Consider the following 21,325-nt stretch of genomic DNA (forward strand, 5'->3'; position numbering starts at 1 on the left):
CCTTCTCCCACACGGGGAGGAGGGCGGGATCGGGCAGTGGTTCACAGACCTCACAGTGCAAGGAGCCCTCCCAGGATCACATCAGTGCCGCCCCAGGGCGGGGCTGAGACTCCGCAGTTCCCGCGAGTTCTCAGGTGATGCGGATGAGGCTCCCGAGCTCTCTTGGAGCAGCAAGGGTGTCATGGAAGATGGAATCCACCCCAGATCTAAATGCATCCGTCATCCCTAACCCTGACCCCCCAGACCCCCATTACCTCCCCTCTCAAGTGGGGGTGACGCCGACTTTGCGCATTTGTCCTGGGGGTAAAATGAGAGGAACCGTTTGTTGAAAGCTTTCACAGGGCTCCATTCCAGAGGACGGAGGATTTCAAGATCCTCTCATTATCGCTTGTACTCTTGCCTGGAAAATCCCATGGACAGAGGAGCCGGGTAAGCTGCAGTCCATGGGGTCGCTAAGAGTCGGGCATGACTGAGTCACTTCACTTTCACTTTTCCCTTTCATGCATTGGAGAAGGAAATGGCAACCCACTCCAGTGTTCTTGCCTGGAGAATCCCAAGGACAGGGGAGCCTGGTGGGCTGCCGTCTATGGGGTCGCACAGAGTCGGACACAATTGAAGCGACTCAGCAGCAGCAGCAGCAGGAGGTGACACATCGACAGAAATCAGGTCTCGGGCGGACAGGGCCGGAGCCCACGGGCTCATGGCTCCTTGCCAGGTGTCTGCTGGCTTTTGAGAAGTACTTTGTGGAAATACTTTCATCAAGTATTTTGTGGAAATGTTAGGAGTTTTAGAAGTTTATGCAAAGACCTTTAAGCTACAGTCCTACCCTTTCTGGGGTGCTTTTTATTTTTAACATCACTTATCACTAGAGGAAAGGATGAGATGGAAATAGCTTTTCCGATCGGGACCTGCCATCTGAGGCTGAAAGCTGATAAGGACGACGATCAGGACGGAGGAGGACCCTTTCTGTTACTGGTCCCTCCAGCCGCTCTCTGCAGACCCCCCAGGTGCCCTGAGCACAGGCTCCCCTAGGGGGAATCTTACCCCTGGAGACCAAAGCACACACGCCCAGGGCTCGGACCCTGACACAGTGTCCTTTCAGCCCCAGCCTCGCAGGGTGTGCAGTGAAGGGCTGGAACCATCCTGGGGTTCCATCCTGGAGGCCGAGTGATAATTCAGATCCCGTCCAGGCTCTTCCTGGCCTTTCCCCATTCCTCTTCAGAATGACACTGGTTCACGCCCTCTAGGCTTTATTTTTTAAAAAATAGAAAACAACAATTGGCGGCGGGATTGTAGAGAAGTTTAGGATCCTCACACATTGCTCGTAAGAATGTAAAATGAGCCAGGGATCCCAGCCTGGCAGCTCCTTCAGCCTTTAGAGCTACCACGTGATACAGCTGGCCCACTCCCAAGTAACAGACCCGAAAGCACGGGACGCAGGGCTCAGGAGAGCTGGGTGTGCACGTCCACACGTTTGTCCATAACAACCTAGCTCATCCACACAAGGGAACCTCATTCAGCCATAAACGTGAAGTGGTGACCGAAGCTGTGGCGTGGACAAACCTCAAAACCCTTGTATTAGGAAGCCAGACATGAAAGGTCATGTGTCATATGTATGATTCCACTGATGGGAAATACCCAGAGTGGGCAAATCCCGCAGACACCGAAATAGGAAGGGTGGGTACCAGAGGCTGGAGGCGGCCGTGGGGGTGGGGGTGGTGGGAGTGGGATTCTCTGGGGAGAGGAAGGTCTTTTGGAATAGATAGAAGTGATGGACAGGGGACACTGAATGTGCCAGAAGCCACTTTACAGTGGAGACTTTTGTGGTTTGGGAATTTCACCTTAATAAAAGATAAAAGTGACAGCGTGTCCCAGAAAAGGGAAGACTGGAGTTTTATTCCCAAAGCCAGACTTCCCGTCAGAGAAGTCAAGGGTAAGAAGTGACGCCGCTGGTCCCCCCGTCAAAGGGAGCCAGGAACAGCTGACAAATGCGAGACAGAGATGCTTCTCGATAAGAGACCTGTTCTCCATCTGCGTTAACGGTTCGTGCCGGACAGTCATCCTCGGATAGAGACATGGTTTATGGACCATAAAAAAATAACAGTGCAGAGGAGGATCCGTGGGTCCCCAAGGCTGCTCCCTGAGAACGCTAACAAACAGTAGCCTCCGAGGGTTACGGGGCTTGCAGGCTTAGAGGCTTGTGGTCACAAACAAGACAGAAACAAGCATAGCTGAGGAAGAGCCATAAAAATCTGAGTCAAAGTGTTTGTGTCCCCAAACCGCCGACAGATGTGGCGTCCCAAAGCCCCAGGCGTCAGACAGGGACGCCACGTGTCCAGGGCCCGGCTGGCCACACAGTCCTCCTGACGCCTGTCTCACCTTCTCCAGACATTCAAGCACGCCGGCTTCGCGGCTCCACGCCATGCTTGCAGTCAACCTACTCCAGGGGAGCGCTGGCTGGATTCTGCACCGCGTACGGGGCGAGCAGAGAACCCACCATCTGTGAAACGCTGACCCAGCCCCGAGGGGCGCCCAGGCTCCCTGTCATCTGAGGACACAGGGCCCCAAGCCTCAGGGCTCATCTCAGCCGCCAAACTCCATCTTAGTGTCCATCTGCATCCTCCACCCCAAAAAGCCGCTTCCCCACTCACCCCCACGCCCGGGCCGGCACCTGCAGGGTGGGGCAGCGTGGGGGCGGTGAGGCCATCGCAGGCAGGGTCCCCCACGCCCTTCCTCCCCCGCCCGGTCCCGTGTGAACGCGGCGCCGCCAGCTGCATCTGAAGCCGCTCGCTTCCCCCCAGCTCTGTGCAGTGTTAAGGACAGATTATAAACTTCTGCCCACACAGACAAACGCTTTAGCGGCACAGTTTATACAAGAAAGGCTTTTTGCAGGCTATAAAAGAGAAGTCTAGAAATAATGGCTCAGTACCCCCTCAATCTAAAGACAAGACGGGCATTTGAAATCCAAGAGTGAATGAGGCTCGGAGAGAAAGGGTCTGTGGGATGAAGCAACAGCAGAATCCTTCCTTTAAGAAATCAAGTCAGAGTTGTTGGGGTTTGGTTTTGTCTTATTACTTTTTTCAGTTTGGGCGAACCTGGGATGTTCATTAAAATAGAACTGTAATGCATAAGTTAGTTCCAATAATAAGAGAGCTGGAACCCCTTTTCAATCTTTCCGTTTTGATTGTGGTAAAATGTACACAGCATAAAATGTACCGGCCTGACCATTTTTGCCCAGTCTTGTGGCCTTAAGCGCATTTATGTTTTATCCAGCCATGACCACCACTATCTCCAGAGCTCTTTCACCTTTCCAAACTGAGGGTCTGTCCCCATTAAACCCTAACTGCCCACTCCCCTCCCCCAGCCCCCGGTCACCCCTCTGGGACTTTCCATCTCTACGAATGTGACTCCTCTAGGGACCCCATGTTAGTGGAATCAGACAGCGTTTGTCCCTGCGTGGCGGGCTCATTTCACTCAGTATGTGTCCTCAGGGTCCATCCGTGCTGTGGCCTGGGTCAGAATTTCCTGCCCCTTTAAGGTGAAGAAGAGTCCGTTGTTTGGACAGACCGCATCGTGCTTAACCGTCATCCATCCGTGGGCACCTCCACCTTTGACAGTTGTGGAAAACGCTCCCACGAACGTGGGTGCAGACGTGATCCATCCAGGTCTCTGCTTCGCACCCTTCTGAGTGTGGTCGCAGAAGCGGGACTGCTGGGTCGCAGGTGATTCTCTGCTCCGTCTCTGAGGCGCCTCCGTGCCGTTTGCCCCAACGGCCGCGCCGTTTCCATTCCCTGCAACAGAGGAGCTTCTCCAAATTCCTGCCAACACATAATTTCGTCTTTCCTTTTTTTAAAATAATAGCCATCCTAAGGGATATGCGAGGGCTTCCCAGGTGACTCAGGGGTAAAAAATCTGCCTGCCAATGCGGGAGACACGGGTTTGACCCCTGGGCTGGGAAGTTCCCCAGGAGGAGGAAATGGCCGTCCGCCCCAGGGATTCTTGCCTGGGAAATCCCATGGACAGGGGAGCCTGGTGGGCTACAGTCTATGAGGTCGCGAAAAGAGTTGGACACGATTTGGTGATGGAACAGCAGCAGCAATGGTTTGGATGCACGTTTTATGCATTTCAGAAACTTTTATTTCTTCTCTGTACACGCACACATACTCGTGTGCATTCTGTGTGTGTGTGTGTGTGTGTGTGTGTGTGTGCACAGGATGAGAGACTGTCTAACCACTTAAACATCTGGGGGTCACGTTGATACCTGGGTGCTAGTTGTGTCTCCATGCCTATCGTGTGCATTTTATGAGGCAGAGAGGCTCTCAGGAATTTGTCTGGCACCTTCGTTTATACTGAAAGGACTTTTTTTTTTTTTTAAGTCCATTGATTCTTTCACGCCAACCCAATATTAGCATTTCACAATAACTTCACTTTAGTACTCGAGGACAACTTTTGTCTCACGTGTAGTATTTCCCCCGTTTGAACTCTGTTACTTTCTCAGCCCGGAATCACTTTGTGGCTCTTGTGGAAGAAGATGGTGATTTATACAGAGTGCTCTCTGAAGAGTATAGCTCTTTAAGCATGAAAAGTATAGTTTCAAAAGCAGCATGATTGGAGACATTCACGCATGGTTGTGAATTCTGGACACTGACCGGGTATTGTTCCCACAGGGCCAGCCAGGACCGGTGGGCCCCCAGGGGTACACCGGGCCCCCTGGGCTACAGGGGTTCCCAGGACTGCAAGGCCGCAAAGGAGACAAGGGCGAAAGGGGGCCCCCCGGGATCACAGGCCCGAAGGGAGACGTGGTGCGTATGCAGCTGTGGGTGCTCCTCTCGTGGGGTGGAGGGGGCGGTGTCCTGGCCTTCCTTAAGTCTGTTTGCCTTCTTTACAGGGACCAAGAGGTGTTTCGGGATTCCCTGGTGCCGACGGAATTCCCGTAAGTTTTCCATAAGACTAAAATTTCAAAGCACCATATACGTGCAAAACCGCCTGTTTATGACGCCCAGACACACGTCTAACGAGTCCCCCTTAATTGTCTGTAACAACACACCTGTGGGGCTATGTGTGCGTTTTAAAACGTTTTCCCCTGCAACCCAGTCATCTCTTGCACAAGCTGCTTCATTTGCACATGGTCTTCTGGACTTGGCATGGAGGCTACTGTGCTAAAACTGGGGTTCCCAGGACCACAAGGCCACAGGGGTGACAAGGGCGAAAGGGGAGCCGTCTTGTTACTGGCAACAAGCTGCAGGCGGCACTGGCCGGCCGTAAGGAGCCAGTCTCATACTGCGTTTGAACTCCAGAACCACCTGAGTGGAAAGCCATCCTGCCCAGAGCAGGGTCTGCCCTGTAGTCTGTGCAGAGGCTCAGATTCCTGGTAGCAACCGTACAGAGAAGACGAAAGGCATGCTTTGTCCATGAGAAAATCTCAGAATGCAATAAAATGTGTTTTTCTAACCTAGTTTACTTTACTTCTTGTGGCACAAGAAAATAAACAGAGCAGCCTGACTCACAGCCTCCTCCTCGGGCCCGGGGGCAGACTTCCCAGGGGCGGCTTCCTGCCCATCTCGGCCTCCGGGATACATATGTTTATCCCACGTTCAGACCTGCTCCATCCCTCCGCAGCTGATGTTTAAGGACATCTGCCTCCAGAACTTCACGCTCATGCCAATGTCTGTGCCGTGTCAGCGTGCCCATACACGCATGCACACACGTGCACCACATGTGTCATCTGTCATCATGCTCAAACACGCATGCACGCGCGCACGCACACACACACACACACACACACACACACACACACTCCAGGCTACACAAGCGAGGCTGCCACATTGCAGAAGAAAGGGGGAAGGGTATGAGTGGACAGCAGTCACAGAGAACTGCCGCTTTTCCTTAGCCCCATGCTCAAGGAGATTTTTGCAGCAGGAGGCAGAGCTAAGGAAAGGAAGCCCCCCCTCACCAAGACATGAGACCCGCATGGCCATGACCTGGCGTCCCCTGAGAGGGGCTCAAACAGATGCATCAGTGACAGCACACAGCTGTGCATAGTTAAGGAAATAACTTGTGCATGAGTCAGAATCTTGAGAAATTGGCAGAGTTGAAGAATTTGCAGATTTCAAGGGTTAAACAAATAACCAAAGCATTTTCTTACCAGCTGCCTCTGATGAAACTGCCCATTTTTAACCTACTTTTTTTGGCCCCTTGGGATTGTCCCTTGCTGTGCTCTCCTGGAAGCAGAAGGCTGAGCTTTAGATGGAGTGGCCTTGTGGAAATGTACTGGAACTGATCGGTGTCGTGTTTCCATTGTTTTTTTTCCATTTCATGCTCATTTAATGTCAGAAGCAAATATTTCTCAAACTAGGGAGGGAGTGATCACCACCTGGAGGGGTGATCATGGTAAACAGATGCCTGGTCATTTTCTCTGGAATGCCAGAGCTGCTAAACTCGGTCTCCTCGATGCCGGAGTCTGAGAGATGCTCACACCAAGTTAACGTGAGCGCCACTGCTCTATCTGAGTACCTAATGAACATAGGGCTTGAGGGACCCGGTACTTTTAGCTGCCTAGAATCATTTACAGCACGTTCCCACTGGCTGTCTGTTTTACACGTGGTCGTGCGTACATTCCCGTGCTTCTCTCAGAGAGCTCCCACCGGTGCTCGGAGACAGCCTGGAGGGGTGGGGTGGGGTGGGAGGTGGGAGGGGCGTTCCAGAGGGAGGGGACATATATGCCTGTGGCTCATTCATGTTGGTGTATAGCAGAAAACCAACGCAATATTTAAAGCAATTATCCTTCAATTAAAAATAAATAAATTTTAAAAAAGAAGTCATAAGCAAAGTTGATGTATAGTATAATCTAAGAGCTGTATCATCCAGAAATAGACCTGCTTGGATGTTGAACACAAGATGGACATTTAGCTCAATAGAATTGAAATTTTCCTTTGAAGGACAAGCTCAAAATTAAGATCAGGTTGGCGTGCAATTTCAAATGTCTCAGATCCAGTTTAGGTGAGTCAGGAAGGCCAAGAGCAGACTGATAATTCAGGAGATGAGGAGCTCAGAGACATCTCTTCCGAGAAGGTTGAAGCAGCCTCATCCCAGTTACATGAAACCTAAGCCGCAAGCTCAATGGCTTGTCTATTTCCAGGGCCATCCCGGGCAAGGCGGACCCAGAGGACCTCCAGGGTATGATGGCTGCAACGGGACCATGGGCGACTCGGGCTACGCAGGACCCCCGGGCCCCGGTGGCTTCCTCGGGCCCCGCGTGAGTACTAGCAGCACTCAGCCTGCTACGCTGGTCGGCTCCAAAGTCTGGGTGGTGGAAATGCAGGAAAGATCTTGCTTTCGGGAGGGCCCGCCGAGGACCCCCTTGAGAAACTGCCTTAGGGAAGGTCTCTCAGGAGGGCGGGCTGCTTCCTGCCTGTTGGGGGTGGGGGAAGCAAGCATGTGCCGAGACCACCTTTCCACCCCAGAAACGGTGGCTGCCCACCCTCGGTTAGCAGTCAGGATGAAGCACACTTCCGCTGCTGAGGTTTCTTGACAACATCTAGGCGGGTTGGACTCAGAGAGCTCCATTTCCCCTTTGTCCTTTGTGTGTTAAATAGAAGGTAATGAGTTTGTCTCCCAAGCATACCATCACTTCCTCCCATTCAAATAGCAAGAATAATAGTGGAATCGTGGAACTAAAATTTTAAAAAGCTTAAACCTTGAACAGACTTCTCTATTAGTCATCATTTTATTAGATTCTAACATCCTTTGTGACATGAAAAAACAGTTTTGTTCTCCAGGATATACAAGGTAGACTTTACTTTTCTTAATGAAAGAACTTTCATATAATGATCTATTTCATGACCTCATTTATGTTTTAGGGTCTGTGCAAACAATCTTTTTTGATAATATGTTGTTACCTTATAGCAATATATTCCAAATTCAGGGTTAAACTAACACTTTCTGGCAAAACTTTTTACTTAAAAAGCATTTTAAGGTGAGGGAAGGGCAGCAGTAATGATCTTCATTGCATTTCCCTGAAGCTGACCGATTTCTGCTTGTCTTCACACCTCTGCCCTCCAGCTCCCCATTTGCCAGCTGTTTCTTTTTCATGTAATTCAACTTATCAGTAAGCTACACTCTGCGCTATTCTAATATCATAGCTTTCGTCATCAATGAATATATCCATCACTTTAAAATACAGGTTTTATATGTAGATATTAAAAGGCCTGTGTACTTATGTACCTGTGTATCATACCATGTACCTGGGCTGGCCAAGAAGTTCACTCAGATGTCACGGAAAGCCCAAACCACCTTTTTGGCCAATGCAATATACTTGACACAATCCTGTTGTTAACGGATGACCCAGAATCTCTCCCGCAAATAGTACTGCAGAGTGTAGGTGTCGATATTTTAGCATGTGAACGCAAAGAAGACACAGAATAGCATTGTTACAAAGAGAAGGGACAGTTTGGGAGAGGAAAGTATTCATTTGCTGAACCTCTACTTGGGTTTCTGCAAATCAAATCCTATCAAATATTTCTCTTTTAACTTTAAGAAAGATGCTGTTGGGTAAATATGAAGGTAAAAGTCTCACCTCGCGGTTAAGGTAGAGTTGGATGTTTAGAATAGTCTCGTTTGCCTATAGAACAGCTGGGTGTCGCCCAGGAAAGGGGGCAGGCAATGACTCCAAGCATGTCACTGCGCTGAAGACCGTTTGTGTTTTTCTTTCTATGCCACATGCGCGCATTTAGGGGCCCCAAGGACCGAAAGGGCAGAAAGGCGAGCCCTACGCTCTGTCCTCAGAGGACCGCGACAAATACAGGGTAAGTCTGCAGAGACGGGGCATGACCAAGCCCCCGTGTACACTCCCCAGTAAGAGTGACCTCTGAGTCGAGCGGGGGGGACGCACAGTGTCCACAAGCCAGAATCTCCACTGATTTCAAGGTCCTCTCACTGGCCTCCAGGCTGTCGGCCGTCTTACACTAACTGCGGGCCGCCCTCCTATACTCACGACAGCGCAGCTGTCTGCGTAATTAACATCACCGAGTCCTTAGACAGCGGGTGTGTTCTATATGCTTATTTCCAACACTGAAGTAAAATGCAACTAAGTCCACAGATTCTTAAAAGCTGAAACTCTTGAAACTCTTTCTTCTCAATTAGGGGGAACCTGGAGAGCCCGGACTGGTCGGCTTGCAGGTAAGCATTGCTTTTGTTAGAGAAGAGACCCAGCGGAACCTGAAGGGCTCTGGGCTCCACCCCTCCTGCCTCCCTAACCGCCTTCTCCGTTGCCTGTCCGTAGGGGCCTCCCGGCCGCCCTGGGCCCGTGGGACAGATGGGTCCGGTTGGAGCCCCAGGAAGACCGGTAAGTTCCAGGCTCACATGCTCGCCCTTGCGGATTTAGAACATCCTCTGAGATGCAGGCTGCGCGGACGCTGGTGGAGGCCTCACGGCGTGCCTGATGCACGTGGTTGCCAAGACCACCCAGGCTGTCCCTTGTCCCCGCTGCCGCCATCAAGGCTGAGAGTGAAGACTCAATGCCAGCTAGGTCAGATTTTGACCTGGAGCCCTTCCAGTCAGGCATACGCCCTCCCAGCCCCACAGCTGACCAGCTGACAGGGGCCCGTCATCCCGAGCAAAGCAGACCAGTGTCCTGCAGGTCCATAAGGAGGGAATGGGCTCTGCTGGCGAGGCCTCAGAGCGGGGGTAACGCACCTGGGCACAGCCACCGTGACAGGTGAGATACTGGACATCAGTTAACCCAGTGACCCTCGGGCCCCAGCTGAGTGGTGGCCTACAGGTGTCCCCTCCTCCTGCCTGTCTAAGCAGGAGTGAGGCCTGGCAGCCAAACCCCTGGCCGGAGGAGGGCCTTCCCGAGGAGGGAGAGTCCCGGGCCTGGCCGCCTGGGATCCTTCCCGCTGCACAGGGGCCGGGAGGTGAACGGGCTCCTGCAAAGTGCCCAACTCTCTCCTACTCCACGTTTTTAATGAATAAGACAAACAGGCCTTAACTTACTCAGGGAGAGCTTGTGGCCGCAGGGGAGAGAGTCCTTCTCGCAGAACACCACGCCCCGAGATTGAGGCGGCCGTGGACGGGGTCGTGGGACCCGCGTCTCGGCCGATGTGGAGAGGCAGCGGACACGTGTGTGTCTGAGGGCAGGTCCGTCACACCAGCAGCTGGGGTGGGAGTGCTCGTCGCTTCCCTCAGACCGCTGATAATAATCGCAACAATCGGTCACGTCTCTACGAAGCACAGTTCTCCGGGGCCGTTCTGGTCTTTTTCCCCAGCAGCCCTCCGGCCGTGAGATTTGGCTGAAGGGAAGGAGACGGGCTCGTGTTTCGAGATGCTCTCAGCCCTTGTACACAAGCAGCCACCCGTTTACAGAACGCAGGCCATGGGGTCGGGGTGGGGGGGTCCCCTGCTTTACTCACACAGTTTCGGGAAATAAACAGCTGGGTGCTCCCCGCCTCCCCGAGCCGAGGTGCCAGCCTCCGGGTCTTCACACGAACCACTGAGGCCTCCCACGGCCCCCTGCCCCTCCACCTGTTCTGTGTCACCACGCCTGGCTCTTCTAAAGCATGTGCTAAGCTCTCACCCTCGGTGTGGCGTTGGCGGGCACTGCTCTGCAGGAGCATGAGGTGATCCTGGCAGGCAGATTCCCAGCCCCACCGAGGGGCCAGACGTAGATTAACTCTGTGTGTGCTTGCCTGCCGGCCCAGCAGCGCGAAGTGCGAGATGGTGCCGGGTGCAGGGACACACGGGAGGCCAGCAGGGGCCGTCTCTGGAGGAACGGGGCCCGGGGCCTCGTGGAGGGAGCAGGGCCAGTGTGAGCAGGACCCGAGTCAGGTCAAAAGCCTGAGCTCAGAAAAGCAAACCAGGAGCAGCTGTGCCCGGGCAGCCAGCGGACCCTGAGAACCAGGCCCGACCCCCCGTCCTCCGTCCTCCAGCCCCGAGTCCCTGCCGAGATGAGTGCGCCAGAAGGCTCTTCACATCCTCCCCGGTGTGCCGAACACACAGCGGAGAGCTTTCCCAGGGCTCCCGAGCAGATGTCATCTGGGTCCTGGGATAAAGAAAACAGCTGAGAGATTTCTTTGTGTTTGTGCAGGGACCACCTGGACCCCCTGGACCCAAAGGACAGCCAGTAAGTTACTGGGGGCGCGGTGGGTGAGGGGGAGGGAACCGGGGCCTCGCATGTTGCTGCGTCTCCTTCTTGACCGTGGAACCACCTGGCTGACAAGTACATCGTTTGTCTCATGAGGAGGACTGTATGTAGAGTTATAAGACAAGCCTCTAAACTCCAAGAGTAAATCCATGCGTGAAGTCATTAAGTAAGTGGATGCGTGGAATGACTTCTTGTCTGCAAACCACACAGCATTCCTGTGGCCGCATGAAAGTCCAGCTGGTGAACGTATGATTAGAAATGTAGAGCACGTCGGGGACAACCCCTGCTTACCCATTGCGTGCTCTCTCATGGGATGGGACAAGACAGAGCTGGAGTTGTGCGGGGAGCCGATGGCCTTCTTCCTACCTGGGTGCAGGTGGGCCCACCCAGAGCGTGCTGTCAGCCTCTGGGGGTGTATTCAGGGAGCTTCAAGCCAGGCTCTGGCCCAACACTGTCCTCTTTCCATCAGAGAAAGACGATTCAGTGGGCTGGAGCACCGCAAAGTCGGTGGCTTGTTAGGAACGTGGGCAGAATTCGGGTTTAATGTGACCTGGGAAAGTTAAACAAATGTCCAGGACAAGCTGTAGGAGGCTGGCGAGGGATGTATTTGGTCAAATCCCGACATGAGTCAGAAATACTGGACTACCGTTAGGAACATTTCAGAACCACTCTGTGGCCTGCGTAAAGCCAAGGACGTTTCCCTGGCCCGCCCATTCCCAGGCCTACCCTGCAGAAACCCCATCTCCCTGCCGCCCGGGGACCTCAGCTGTCACCACCCTGACCCCAGCTCCCATCATCTCTGACTCAGCTTCCGGCTGAGGCTGGAGCTCGTTAAGGCTTCTGCCCACCCACCCCCCTCACCCGGCTCCCCGCCGTCTGTCCGCCCAGGGCGGGCTGGGAACGGCCCAGAGCCAAGAGACACGGATGTAGGACGGGGCAGGGAGCCCCGGGATCGCCTCAGATCCCCACTTGGCTGCAGCACAAACATCCCCAGCCCTCCAGCAGGTCACTTCCTGGTGCCCTGGACACCGGCTCTCGAGGCAGGGGGATGTCGGGGTCCCAAGCAGATCTCATTCTCATCTCGCCCGGCTGCGTCTCTGTGCTTTGATTTCAGCTCCCCAGCCAGGTGGGAAGGAAGCAAAGAGAAAGCAAAAATTAATGAAAGGCTTTGTTTCTGTTGGTGGAAACTCGGCATCAGAGGCAGGGGGCTGTGCGGTGTGGAGATCAGGTGGGCCCACGGGACCCCGCGTCTCGGCGGGGAGAGGAGCCCCGGGAAGGCAGCAGAGCCGTGGGCAGTCAGAGGACACGGGCCTTCCTGAGCTGTGCGTGGTTTGTCCCGCGGCCCACCTGGCGGGCGGTCAGCCCTCCCACGCACGCGTGGGTGCTCCTGTCATTAAACTGTCAGATACTCGCCAGGGCACCTTCCCGGTCTGCCTCTGAAGCAGGAAGGATGATGAAAAGTTTGGCTAAACCCAAAGAACACCATCATTAAGAGAATTAGGACATCTTTCTGTGACATTTAGGATTATTTTACCAAAATGAGAAAGCCTGAGGCAGAGGACAGTATGAATCACGGTCCTCCGATTGGGATCCCAGGCAGGAAACGGCTGTTCTCCGAGCCCAGAGGGGCCAGAACCCAAGGAGACACTCTGAGACCCCGACCTGTAGAGTCGGAAGACCTGGGATCTGACCTGAGCTCCATCACATGTTCGCCGTGAGGCTTCGGCCCAAGGAGATGACACTCTCCCCATCGGTGATGTCCAGACTCACCACGGAGTCCAGGGGACTGCGGGAGAGGTAGCAGTCAGTTAGCAGGGGCCCTGGACTGTCGAAGCCCAGGGCCACAAGGAGGAAATCACTAATAGTCAACTTCTTGGTCATCAGGATTTGAGCAGTAAAATATACAGGCGATATAAGCAAGTGGCAACGTGTCCCCAGGGGTGACAAACAACTCTTAGCCCACTGCTTTTCAGGTTTTGCTTAAAGTACAAAATACAAATTCTTTAAAAGCAGAGCTTTATTAAAACACTAGTATATCATTTTTATGAACCCCAAATTTTTGTGACTTAAGGTTTCGTGTTAGTGAACGCCCAGAGCACAACATGAGGGGCCACTTTCTGCAACTGGTACAGCGTCACGATTTGCTCCTGTTCATTTTATGTGGTATCTGGACTCAGACTTTCATTCCACCGTTTATATACGGAAATAGAAAAAGAAAAGACTTGTCTTTTCCTCTTGTGTTAATTCGTTCCTGGGAGCTGAAGCCAGAATATTAGGAAGGATAGTTGTCCAGTGATGTTGCAAATACATACGTATTAGGTTTCTTTTTCTAAAAAAAATAATTGTATTTCACTGCGATTGTTGACTTTGAACTTACAGAAGCCATCTGTCTTTCAGGGCAACCGAGGACTTGGTTTTTATGGAGAAAAAGGCGAAAAGGTAAAGGAAACTTACTAGATTGAGTTAGGAAACACTGACAGCTCACCCTAATGTTTTGTGCTGTTGTCTTGAGGTGCTCTGCTGACACCCCGTGTGAAAGGGAACAGCCATTGTGAAGTGTCAGGTGGCCAGGCAGGCTCCAGTGCTGGTTAGGATCTGTAAGACGGGGCTCTTCCAGACCCAGGGGTTGACTCGCGCCTCTTCCGTCCCCTGCATTGGCAGGTGGATTCTTTATGTCTAGTGACGCCTGGGACGCCCGTTCCGATTTATGTCTTGAGTACCAGTCTTAGAAAGCAGTAGCATAATACGCAGCAAGAACCACCGAAGCATTTGGCGCACAGACCGAATAACTTCCTTGTACAGAAATCCATCATAAGGAGAAAATTCCACTGCAGCCAATGCAACCGCAAATTGTGACCAAGCTAAACAGCTTAGATGCCTAAATTCTAAATGATTATTAATGCAAGTGGAAATCAAGTAATTTTACCTTACTATCATTTTATTCTATATGATGTTTTTACATCTTTAAAAATGTTTCATATTGGGGTACAGCCGATTAGCAATGTTGTGGTAATTTCAGGTGGGCAGCAAAGGGACTCAGCCATACGTATGCATGTATCCATTCTCCCCTAAACCCTGCTGCCATCCAGGCTTATATACGACTCTTATCTTATGATTGTAACACTATCAAAATTGATGTGCGTGCGATAAGTAATACGCAAAGGCAGAAGCAGCAGTATGCGGTGGGATTGTGCTTCTATTCAACCTCGATCGTGTCCTTCCATCTAAAGACAACTGCTTTGCTAAACCATTCACAGGGAGACATGGGGCTGCAGGGACCCGGCGGGATTCCACCAGACAACGGTTACGTCGAGAAGCCCACGCCGGCATACGAGCTTCTCCCAGAGCAGTATAAGGTAAAGGGGCCGCGGCAAGATGGCCGTGTTCCCATCTGAACCGACAGGAGGAGGAGAAAAAGGTGTGGCTTTCTTTGGTCTTATTCAGTCACATTCAGAGTGGAAATGCCCTCCCCACCAAATTAGCAAATTACGCATTTGAAAGTGCTGAGCACACTCACAGGCGTCTCAGTGTCACTGCTCGTAATCATGATGAATCGGAACCAACACGAGGATCCATTTAAGAACCTCAGCTCCATGTTCAGTCTCTAGAGCAGACGTAGCCAGTGGTCGAAGCACAGCTCACTGCCAGGATGCGGGGCCGTGCGAGCAAAAGAAGGCCTGCGTTTTGCTGGCATGGAGCATCCCTGTGGGCTTTCTGGGTCAAAGTCAGATTTCTGACTCTTGTAGTTTCTGTTAATGTTTTGTTTGATTAAAAGCATCCTCTTGGAGTCTAAATAAAAATTAACACCCTTCTCTATCACTCATTCACTCAAACAGACCGTTCACCCGTCCTCAGCCTTCTGGTTCCTTTGTGCTTAATAAAGACCGAAGCACTGACCTGGTAGAATGCTGACCTCGTAGGGCGGCAGGGTGGCGGCCAGGGTGAGACGCACCATAAAAGGTCACGGGACCCAAAGTAAAAAATCCCAGACGTAGACTCTGATCCCTGTCTCTCGAGCGTCTGTCAAGATGGAGTGTGAATGCTGGGGGGTGGACGGGAGAGGGCAGGGTGGACCCCCCTCCTCCCGCAGGGGACGTGAGTCTGTGCAGCTGCGGCGTTACACGCGACTTGACCACTGACGGGCAGCCTGGGCAGCGGCTGCTGTGAGCGCAGAGAGGACGGTCATGTACCAGCCGGGTTGCGAGCAGGACAGCCCTGGACCACCAGGCAGGACAGGGCCTCCATGGTCATCAGGGTGGACCCAGGAGGGACTCCGGCTCCTGGGGGCACCTGACCATCAGCAGGGTAGGCCCCCCGTCCAGCATCAGGACAGGAGCCCAGGGTGGAGTGAGGCCGGAGCAGGCGCGACCCTGCTGAGATCATCGAGCGGCTGAATCGCATTCCCTTGTTCTGTGCAGCTAAGAGGGAAAGCTAACAAGGAGAGACAGTACTTTGCCAACAAAGGTCCATCTAGTCAGAGCCATGGTTTCTCCAGTGGTCATGTATGGATGTGAGAGCTGGAATATAAAGAAAGCTGAGTGCTGAAGAATTGATGCTTTTGAACTATGGTGTTGGAGAAGACTCTTGAGAGTCCCCTGGACTGCAAGGAGATCCATCCAGCCCATTCTGAAGGAGATCAGTCCTGACTATTCAGAAGGACAGATGCTGAAGCTAAAGCTCCAGTACTTTGGCCACCTGATGCGAAGAACTGACTCATTTGAAAAGACCCTGATGCTGAGAAAGATTGAGGGCAGGAGGAAAGGGGGGCGACAGAGGATGAGATGGTTGGATGGTCTCACCGACTGGATAGACATGAGTTTGAGTAGACTCTGGGAGATGGTGATGGACAGGGAGGCCTGGCGTGCTGCAGCCCATGGGGTCCCAAAGAGTCGGACACGACTGAGCGACTGAACTGGACTGAACTGCAGAGGGAACGGGTCCCAGGGCTGGGCCTGGCCAGCCTGCAGGGGAAGTCTGGAACTGCGGGATCCTGGGAGCTGTTCTAGGACTGATGGCTGAACGGACCCATCGCTGCATTTCCGTCCCCATTTTAGACTACGAGAAATGGGGGAAAATGATGATGTAAATGACATCACGGGCTTCCCTGGTGCCTCAGTCGTAAAGGAACCACCTGCCAACTCAGGAGACACGGGTTCGATCCCTGGTGGGGGAGACCCCACGTGGCTCGGAGCAGCTAAGCCCGCGTGCCACAACCGTTGAGCCTGGGCTCTAGGGCCCGGGAGCTGCAGCTGCCGAAGCCCACGCGCCCTGGAGCCCGTGCTCCGGAACAGGAGAAGCCGCTGCAGTGAGAAGTCCGCGCGCGCCGCGCCGGGAGAGAGGGGCCCGCGCGCCGCGGCCGGCGAGAAGCCTGCGCAGCCGTGGAGACCCCGCGCAGCCAAAACCAAAGCAGAAGATTATTTTGAAAGAAATAAAGCTGACGTTGCTTTCCAAAGCCACTCGCGCTCAGGACCTTAACTCCCTCCTGCTGAGCCTTGTCCTCAGAGGATTCCGCCCCGCCCCCCGCCGCCTTATCCTCTTTGACCTGAACGATCTGTCGCTATTTCATTATCAAATGGCGGCCTCTCTCATCATTGGGGCTGTCCCCCAGGCATGTGCCCCGGCACTGTGGGCCCTGAGGGAAACTCACAGGCAGAAAAGAGACAGCCTTGCAGTCATATCAGAATACCACGCAACTGCATCTATCCTGTGAAAATCCAAGAGAAATAGCACATTTTCCCCCCTGACTTTTGAAGCCGCAAGGTTTAGGGAGTCGTTCGTTACAATCCGTTTACAGTCATTGTTTGCAGTTGTATAAAATACCTTGCACCTTATGTCATAAATCCTGATCCATTTTAAATAGTATTGGTGATTTAATGAGCATTTCTTGTCTTTCGTATCTTCACAGGGTGAAAAAGGAAGCGAGGGAGAACCCGGGAGAATAGTAAGTCAAGGAATAAAGATGCTTCTTCTCATGGTTCCCGCATTCTAAGGGGTCCCATCACAATGTCAGACTGTCCGGGGCCTAACAACCCACAGCCCTGGTCTCCAGACCACTCGTCTGCAGCAAGAAAGGGTGATCGTTTCTCATGGTTTTTCAGAAAACAGTGTCAGGATGCCTTCTTTCTGCAGAGTCAGCACCGGCTGATCACCCTCTTCTGAAGTTCATAAATGAGCCCAAACCGCTCAGAAGAGCAGTGCCCTGGAGGGAAGGGCCGGGCGGGCTTGGTGGCAGCTTCCTGGCCAGGGTCACCGCTCTGCCTTCCCTGATCTGGGTCCCGCCTGCCCCCAGATCTCCAGTCCTCCCCATTGCCTCTTACCAGGGGACTATGCTGGGCGGATGACCATCCCAGCCGACGGCAGACGTCCTAGGAGCCCATCCTGCGTGGAGCTGGAGAGGCAGAGGCCGGCTGGCCGCAGCGGGGGACACTAAGAATGAGCCCCCAAAGCAGGCAGACCGTGAAGGGTGGTCTCTCTGTTCTCTCCTAGGGCATCTCCTTGAAGGGAGAAGAAGGCGTCATGGGCTTCTCGGGACCACGGGTAAAGCTGCGCCTGTGTGTGCTTTGCACCGTCTGGCGTTTAAAAAGACTCTATTTTCCTTTCACTTCTTGTTGGAGTACAGCTGACGCACAGTAGCATGTGTTGCAGACCCACCGTACACTGACTCGCGGTCCCCAAAGGCCCTGCTCGGCATGGTTGTTATGAGACCCTGGCTCTGTTGCCAGTGTGTGCAGTGCGCCCTTGCGGCCGGTTGTAGCGTCACAGTCTGTACCCCTGGAGCCCCCAGCCCTCAGTTCACAGCAGCACTGACCTGAAAGTACAGAGGTTTGCCCCACACCCCTGATCCCCGACGCTCGCTGTCAGCGTCCTGCCCCTCCGTGGGCTGTCGGCTACGACCCTGAGCCTGCATTGACCGACACGTCATTGTCACCCAGTAACTGGAGGTTTTAAGACCGTGCTCCCCGCTTTAGAGGAGGGACGTGAACGGAACTCGGACGCGTTTCTACTTGTATTAGCCTGAATGACTCTGTGGTAACAGAAACGGAGGCTGTATCCAACAACAAAGTCAATCTCTTGCTGCCCCGAGAGTCCAAGAAAAATGTCCCGGGTGGGGCAGATGGGGTGGGGGGGAGTCTCTCGAGGAGGCTCTGCCCCCCGTCGCTCCTGGCCCAAGGGCACACCGCCCTCCACCGGCCGAGCTCAGTCAGCTGGCCAGGTCCACCCCACAGTGAGCTGAAAAGGTGGGCAAAGACAGGGGTTAGGAAAAAAGACAGTGACCTTGGGGTGACGGGCCACAGCCACCCCAAGGGTCAGTCTTCAAAAATCAGAACGAAGACTCTAAGAGCACGAGGGTGCGGGGTGCTTTGTGGCTGTGCTGTTTTTATGGGTTTCTCCACGTTTCTCTAAGTCACAGCCAGGATGCATTAGGTGAAAGTGTCGCTAAAATGATGCCTCTCCTCCAGGAAGGAGAAGGAAGTTTAGATGGTGTCAGTATTGTCATAGCAAAGCATTTACTTGCTTAGCCCAGGCAGGTGCCGTGACCGTGCCCAGGAAAGGTCGCTGCATGTCCTCAATTATCACCGCTTCTGTTTTCTCTTCAATCCAGGGTGCCCCCGGCTTCGACGGTGAGAAGGGCTTGCCAGGAGAGAAAGTAAGTTTGAGGCATGAAATGCGACCTAGTCCGGGCCTGAGACACCTCACAGAGGTCGCATGTGAAGACTGGGGCATCCCAGAAAAAAAACGCCCCCCCTTAAAAGTTCCCACATTTGCAGCAGCAGAAACGATGCCTCCCCGGTCATCCTTAAAGCGTGGAGCTCGCTTGCATTTTCTGTCGTTTGGCAGGCCAGCACGGGGTCCCTCCCACCCCAGGCCGCCCATCACCTGCCCCTCCCCCCGCTGGCCACAGCCCCCGGGGCCTCCAGTCTGGCCCTTCCTGTGTCGTCACCAGCATCCTGTACGAAGGTGGCCGGCATGGCGGCCGACAGTCCACCCGCATCCTTCATCTACTGATCGCTCACGTTTTGACACTGGGTCTTCAGGGACGACCCAGTCTGTTGTCCTTACGCCGGGTTCCACGGACAGATTTTTGGTCCCCTTTGTAGGAAGCAAATGTTTGGTGAGAAATGTCTCAGGAATCTAGATCAGGCGTTGGGCTGTCGGAATGCCGGATCTTATGAGAGAGAAGACGTATAAATAGGTCTTTATAGTGACGATTCCTTTGTTTTCACCGTTCGCTGTCTTCACTGAGGCCCTGCCCGCCGCAGACCCCTGGGCCCGTGGGCCGGGTGCCCGTCAGACCAGGGCTCGCACAGGAAGGGCGTGTGTCCTCACGTGCCTGCAGTTTAACCCGGGAAAGGGAACGTCCCTGCGCTATTCTCCACACGTATCTTCCACCCAGCGCTCCTCAGGAGTTCCACGTCTACGTGGGCAGCATCATTTGAGAGGCTGGCTGTGTCTTGCTGGACACGGCTCAGTCAGCATGCCTGGTCACCGACGCCACGGTCCCTCCAGGCTCCATCCAGGCTCTGAGCCGCGTCATGACCTCCTCCTCTAGGCAGGAGGTCACTTTTAATATCAGGGAAGTTTGCCTTCTCTTTCCAGTCTTCACTTAGTATGGAACAGAGTCTGCCTAAACCAGAGGCCCAGCATAAAATACCGAATTAAGCCAATCTTAGTTCATTCTAAACAAAGCAACTTTCAGCATGCATGCTCCTGGGTTTCAAAATATCCTGTAAGGTAATCAAATAACGCACATTTTTATCCCATTGGCATTCTGATTTTACGGAGCCTTAGCATATATATTCTTTTGCAAGAAGGAATAAATTTCTAAATTTTTTTTTAAAGCTTTCAATACCTGTCCAGATACAATGCAGCCCATAAGGGTAACCCTTGCCTTTCAATAAGTATTCAAGGGAATTAAAATGTGATCATTACAATTAGAGATTTTTTAAAGTCAAGAGCAAAAGCTTCTAAATGAAGAGGCTTCATGCTTCTAGTTGGAATTAACTAAAAATTTTCAGAACCCACCTTGGGAGCTGGTTTTGATAGGTGGGTCAAGTTGCCAACACTCTACCCCACTGGTCAGTCTTGAAGTCCAAACATCAGGGCAGTTGGTGTGTGTGACTCAGCAGGAAGGACTCAGGATGCTCCAAGAAACACATCTGACTCAAAAGACGAACCTGAGCCTAAGGAGGCCCAAGACCTAACAACCACTAGCGGTCCAGAGACCGTCGGGGGTCCAGGAGCCCCTGGGCCCAGCTCCAGGAGGATGGGGTGGAGCCGGTCCACCATGTAGGGTGTTCACACCAAATGACCCTGGTTTCCTCAACAGCCACAGGAAAAGGAACTAAAAAGATAGAAAGGAGGAGAAGCAAGCAAGCTGAGACCTCCCAGCCAAATGCCATAGTTAGACTTTTATTGAATCCTGATTCAAACAAAGCAACTTTAAAAAGACACGTTTGAAACTAAAATAAGGGAAAATTGAATGCCAAGTGGGTAGAAGGTGATTTTAACCAATTATTGTTGATTTTACTGGACTTCTCTGGTGGTTCAGATGATGAAGAATCTGCCTGCAATGCAGGAGACCCAGTTTTGATCCCTGGGTCGGGAAGATCCCCTGGAGACGGAATGGCTACAGACTCCAGTGTTCTTGCCTGGAGAATCCTAGGGACAGTTGATTTTGTTAGATACAATATACTGTGGTCACGCGTTTATATTTTAGAGATAAAATAAGCACCAAGCATCTTTCCTGCAGGGAAGCAGAGGACTGGACGGGTACCAAGGCCCTGACGGATTGCCAGGACCCAAGGTGGGCTCAGGTCTCCTCTGGAGGGTGGGGGGCAGCTTTCACTTACTTCCTCCGGGTGGTGGTCTGATCACCTCCTGTCCACCCTCATCGGAGAAGCAGGGAGGGGGCTGAGAGAGGCGGACACTGTAGTAACAAGCGGGTGGGGGCCCCTGGTTCCCATGAATAATTCCATGGGCAGGCAGGGGGGGTTGAGGACTCAGGGTGCAGCTGCTCCAGCTATCAGAGGACCTAGCAAGATGGGGGGCGTACCCCCACCAGGCGGGGCACCACCGATGAGGACAGAGGGCTCACAGCCAGGCCTTCTGGGGCGGGCGAGGCTCAGAGATGTCTAGGCAGCTCATGGAGTCTGGGTCTCACCATCCAGATGGTATTAGATCGGG

At 53.1% G+C, this 21,325-nt stretch overlaps 1 protein-coding gene across 1 annotated transcript in view; it reads left to right on the top strand.

Moving 5' to 3' along the window:
• The window catches only part of COL4A2 (collagen type IV alpha 2 chain), a 159,409-nt gene that overhangs the window by 101,539 nt on the left and 36,545 nt on the right, over positions 1 to 21,325 (top strand). The window contains exons 5-17 of the mRNA XM_052650336.1: positions 4,668 to 4,802; positions 4,889 to 4,933; positions 7,139 to 7,255; positions 8,733 to 8,804; positions 9,142 to 9,177; positions 9,281 to 9,343; positions 11,084 to 11,119; positions 13,538 to 13,579; positions 14,398 to 14,496; positions 17,046 to 17,081; positions 17,627 to 17,677; positions 18,744 to 18,788; positions 20,892 to 20,945. Coding sequence (XP_052506296.1) covers positions 4,668 to 4,802; positions 4,889 to 4,933; positions 7,139 to 7,255; positions 8,733 to 8,804; positions 9,142 to 9,177; positions 9,281 to 9,343; positions 11,084 to 11,119; positions 13,538 to 13,579; positions 14,398 to 14,496; positions 17,046 to 17,081; positions 17,627 to 17,677; positions 18,744 to 18,788; positions 20,892 to 20,945 — 831 coding nt within the window. The remainder of the gene's footprint in view (positions 1 to 4,667; positions 4,803 to 4,888; positions 4,934 to 7,138; positions 7,256 to 8,732; positions 8,805 to 9,141; positions 9,178 to 9,280; positions 9,344 to 11,083; positions 11,120 to 13,537; positions 13,580 to 14,397; positions 14,497 to 17,045; positions 17,082 to 17,626; positions 17,678 to 18,743; positions 18,789 to 20,891; positions 20,946 to 21,325) is intronic.

This window comes from Budorcas taxicolor, chromosome 12 (assembly GCF_023091745.1).
Source record: "Budorcas taxicolor isolate Tak-1 chromosome 12, Takin1.1, whole genome shotgun sequence".
Taxonomy (NCBI): Eukaryota; Metazoa; Chordata; class Mammalia; order Artiodactyla; family Bovidae; genus Budorcas; species Budorcas taxicolor.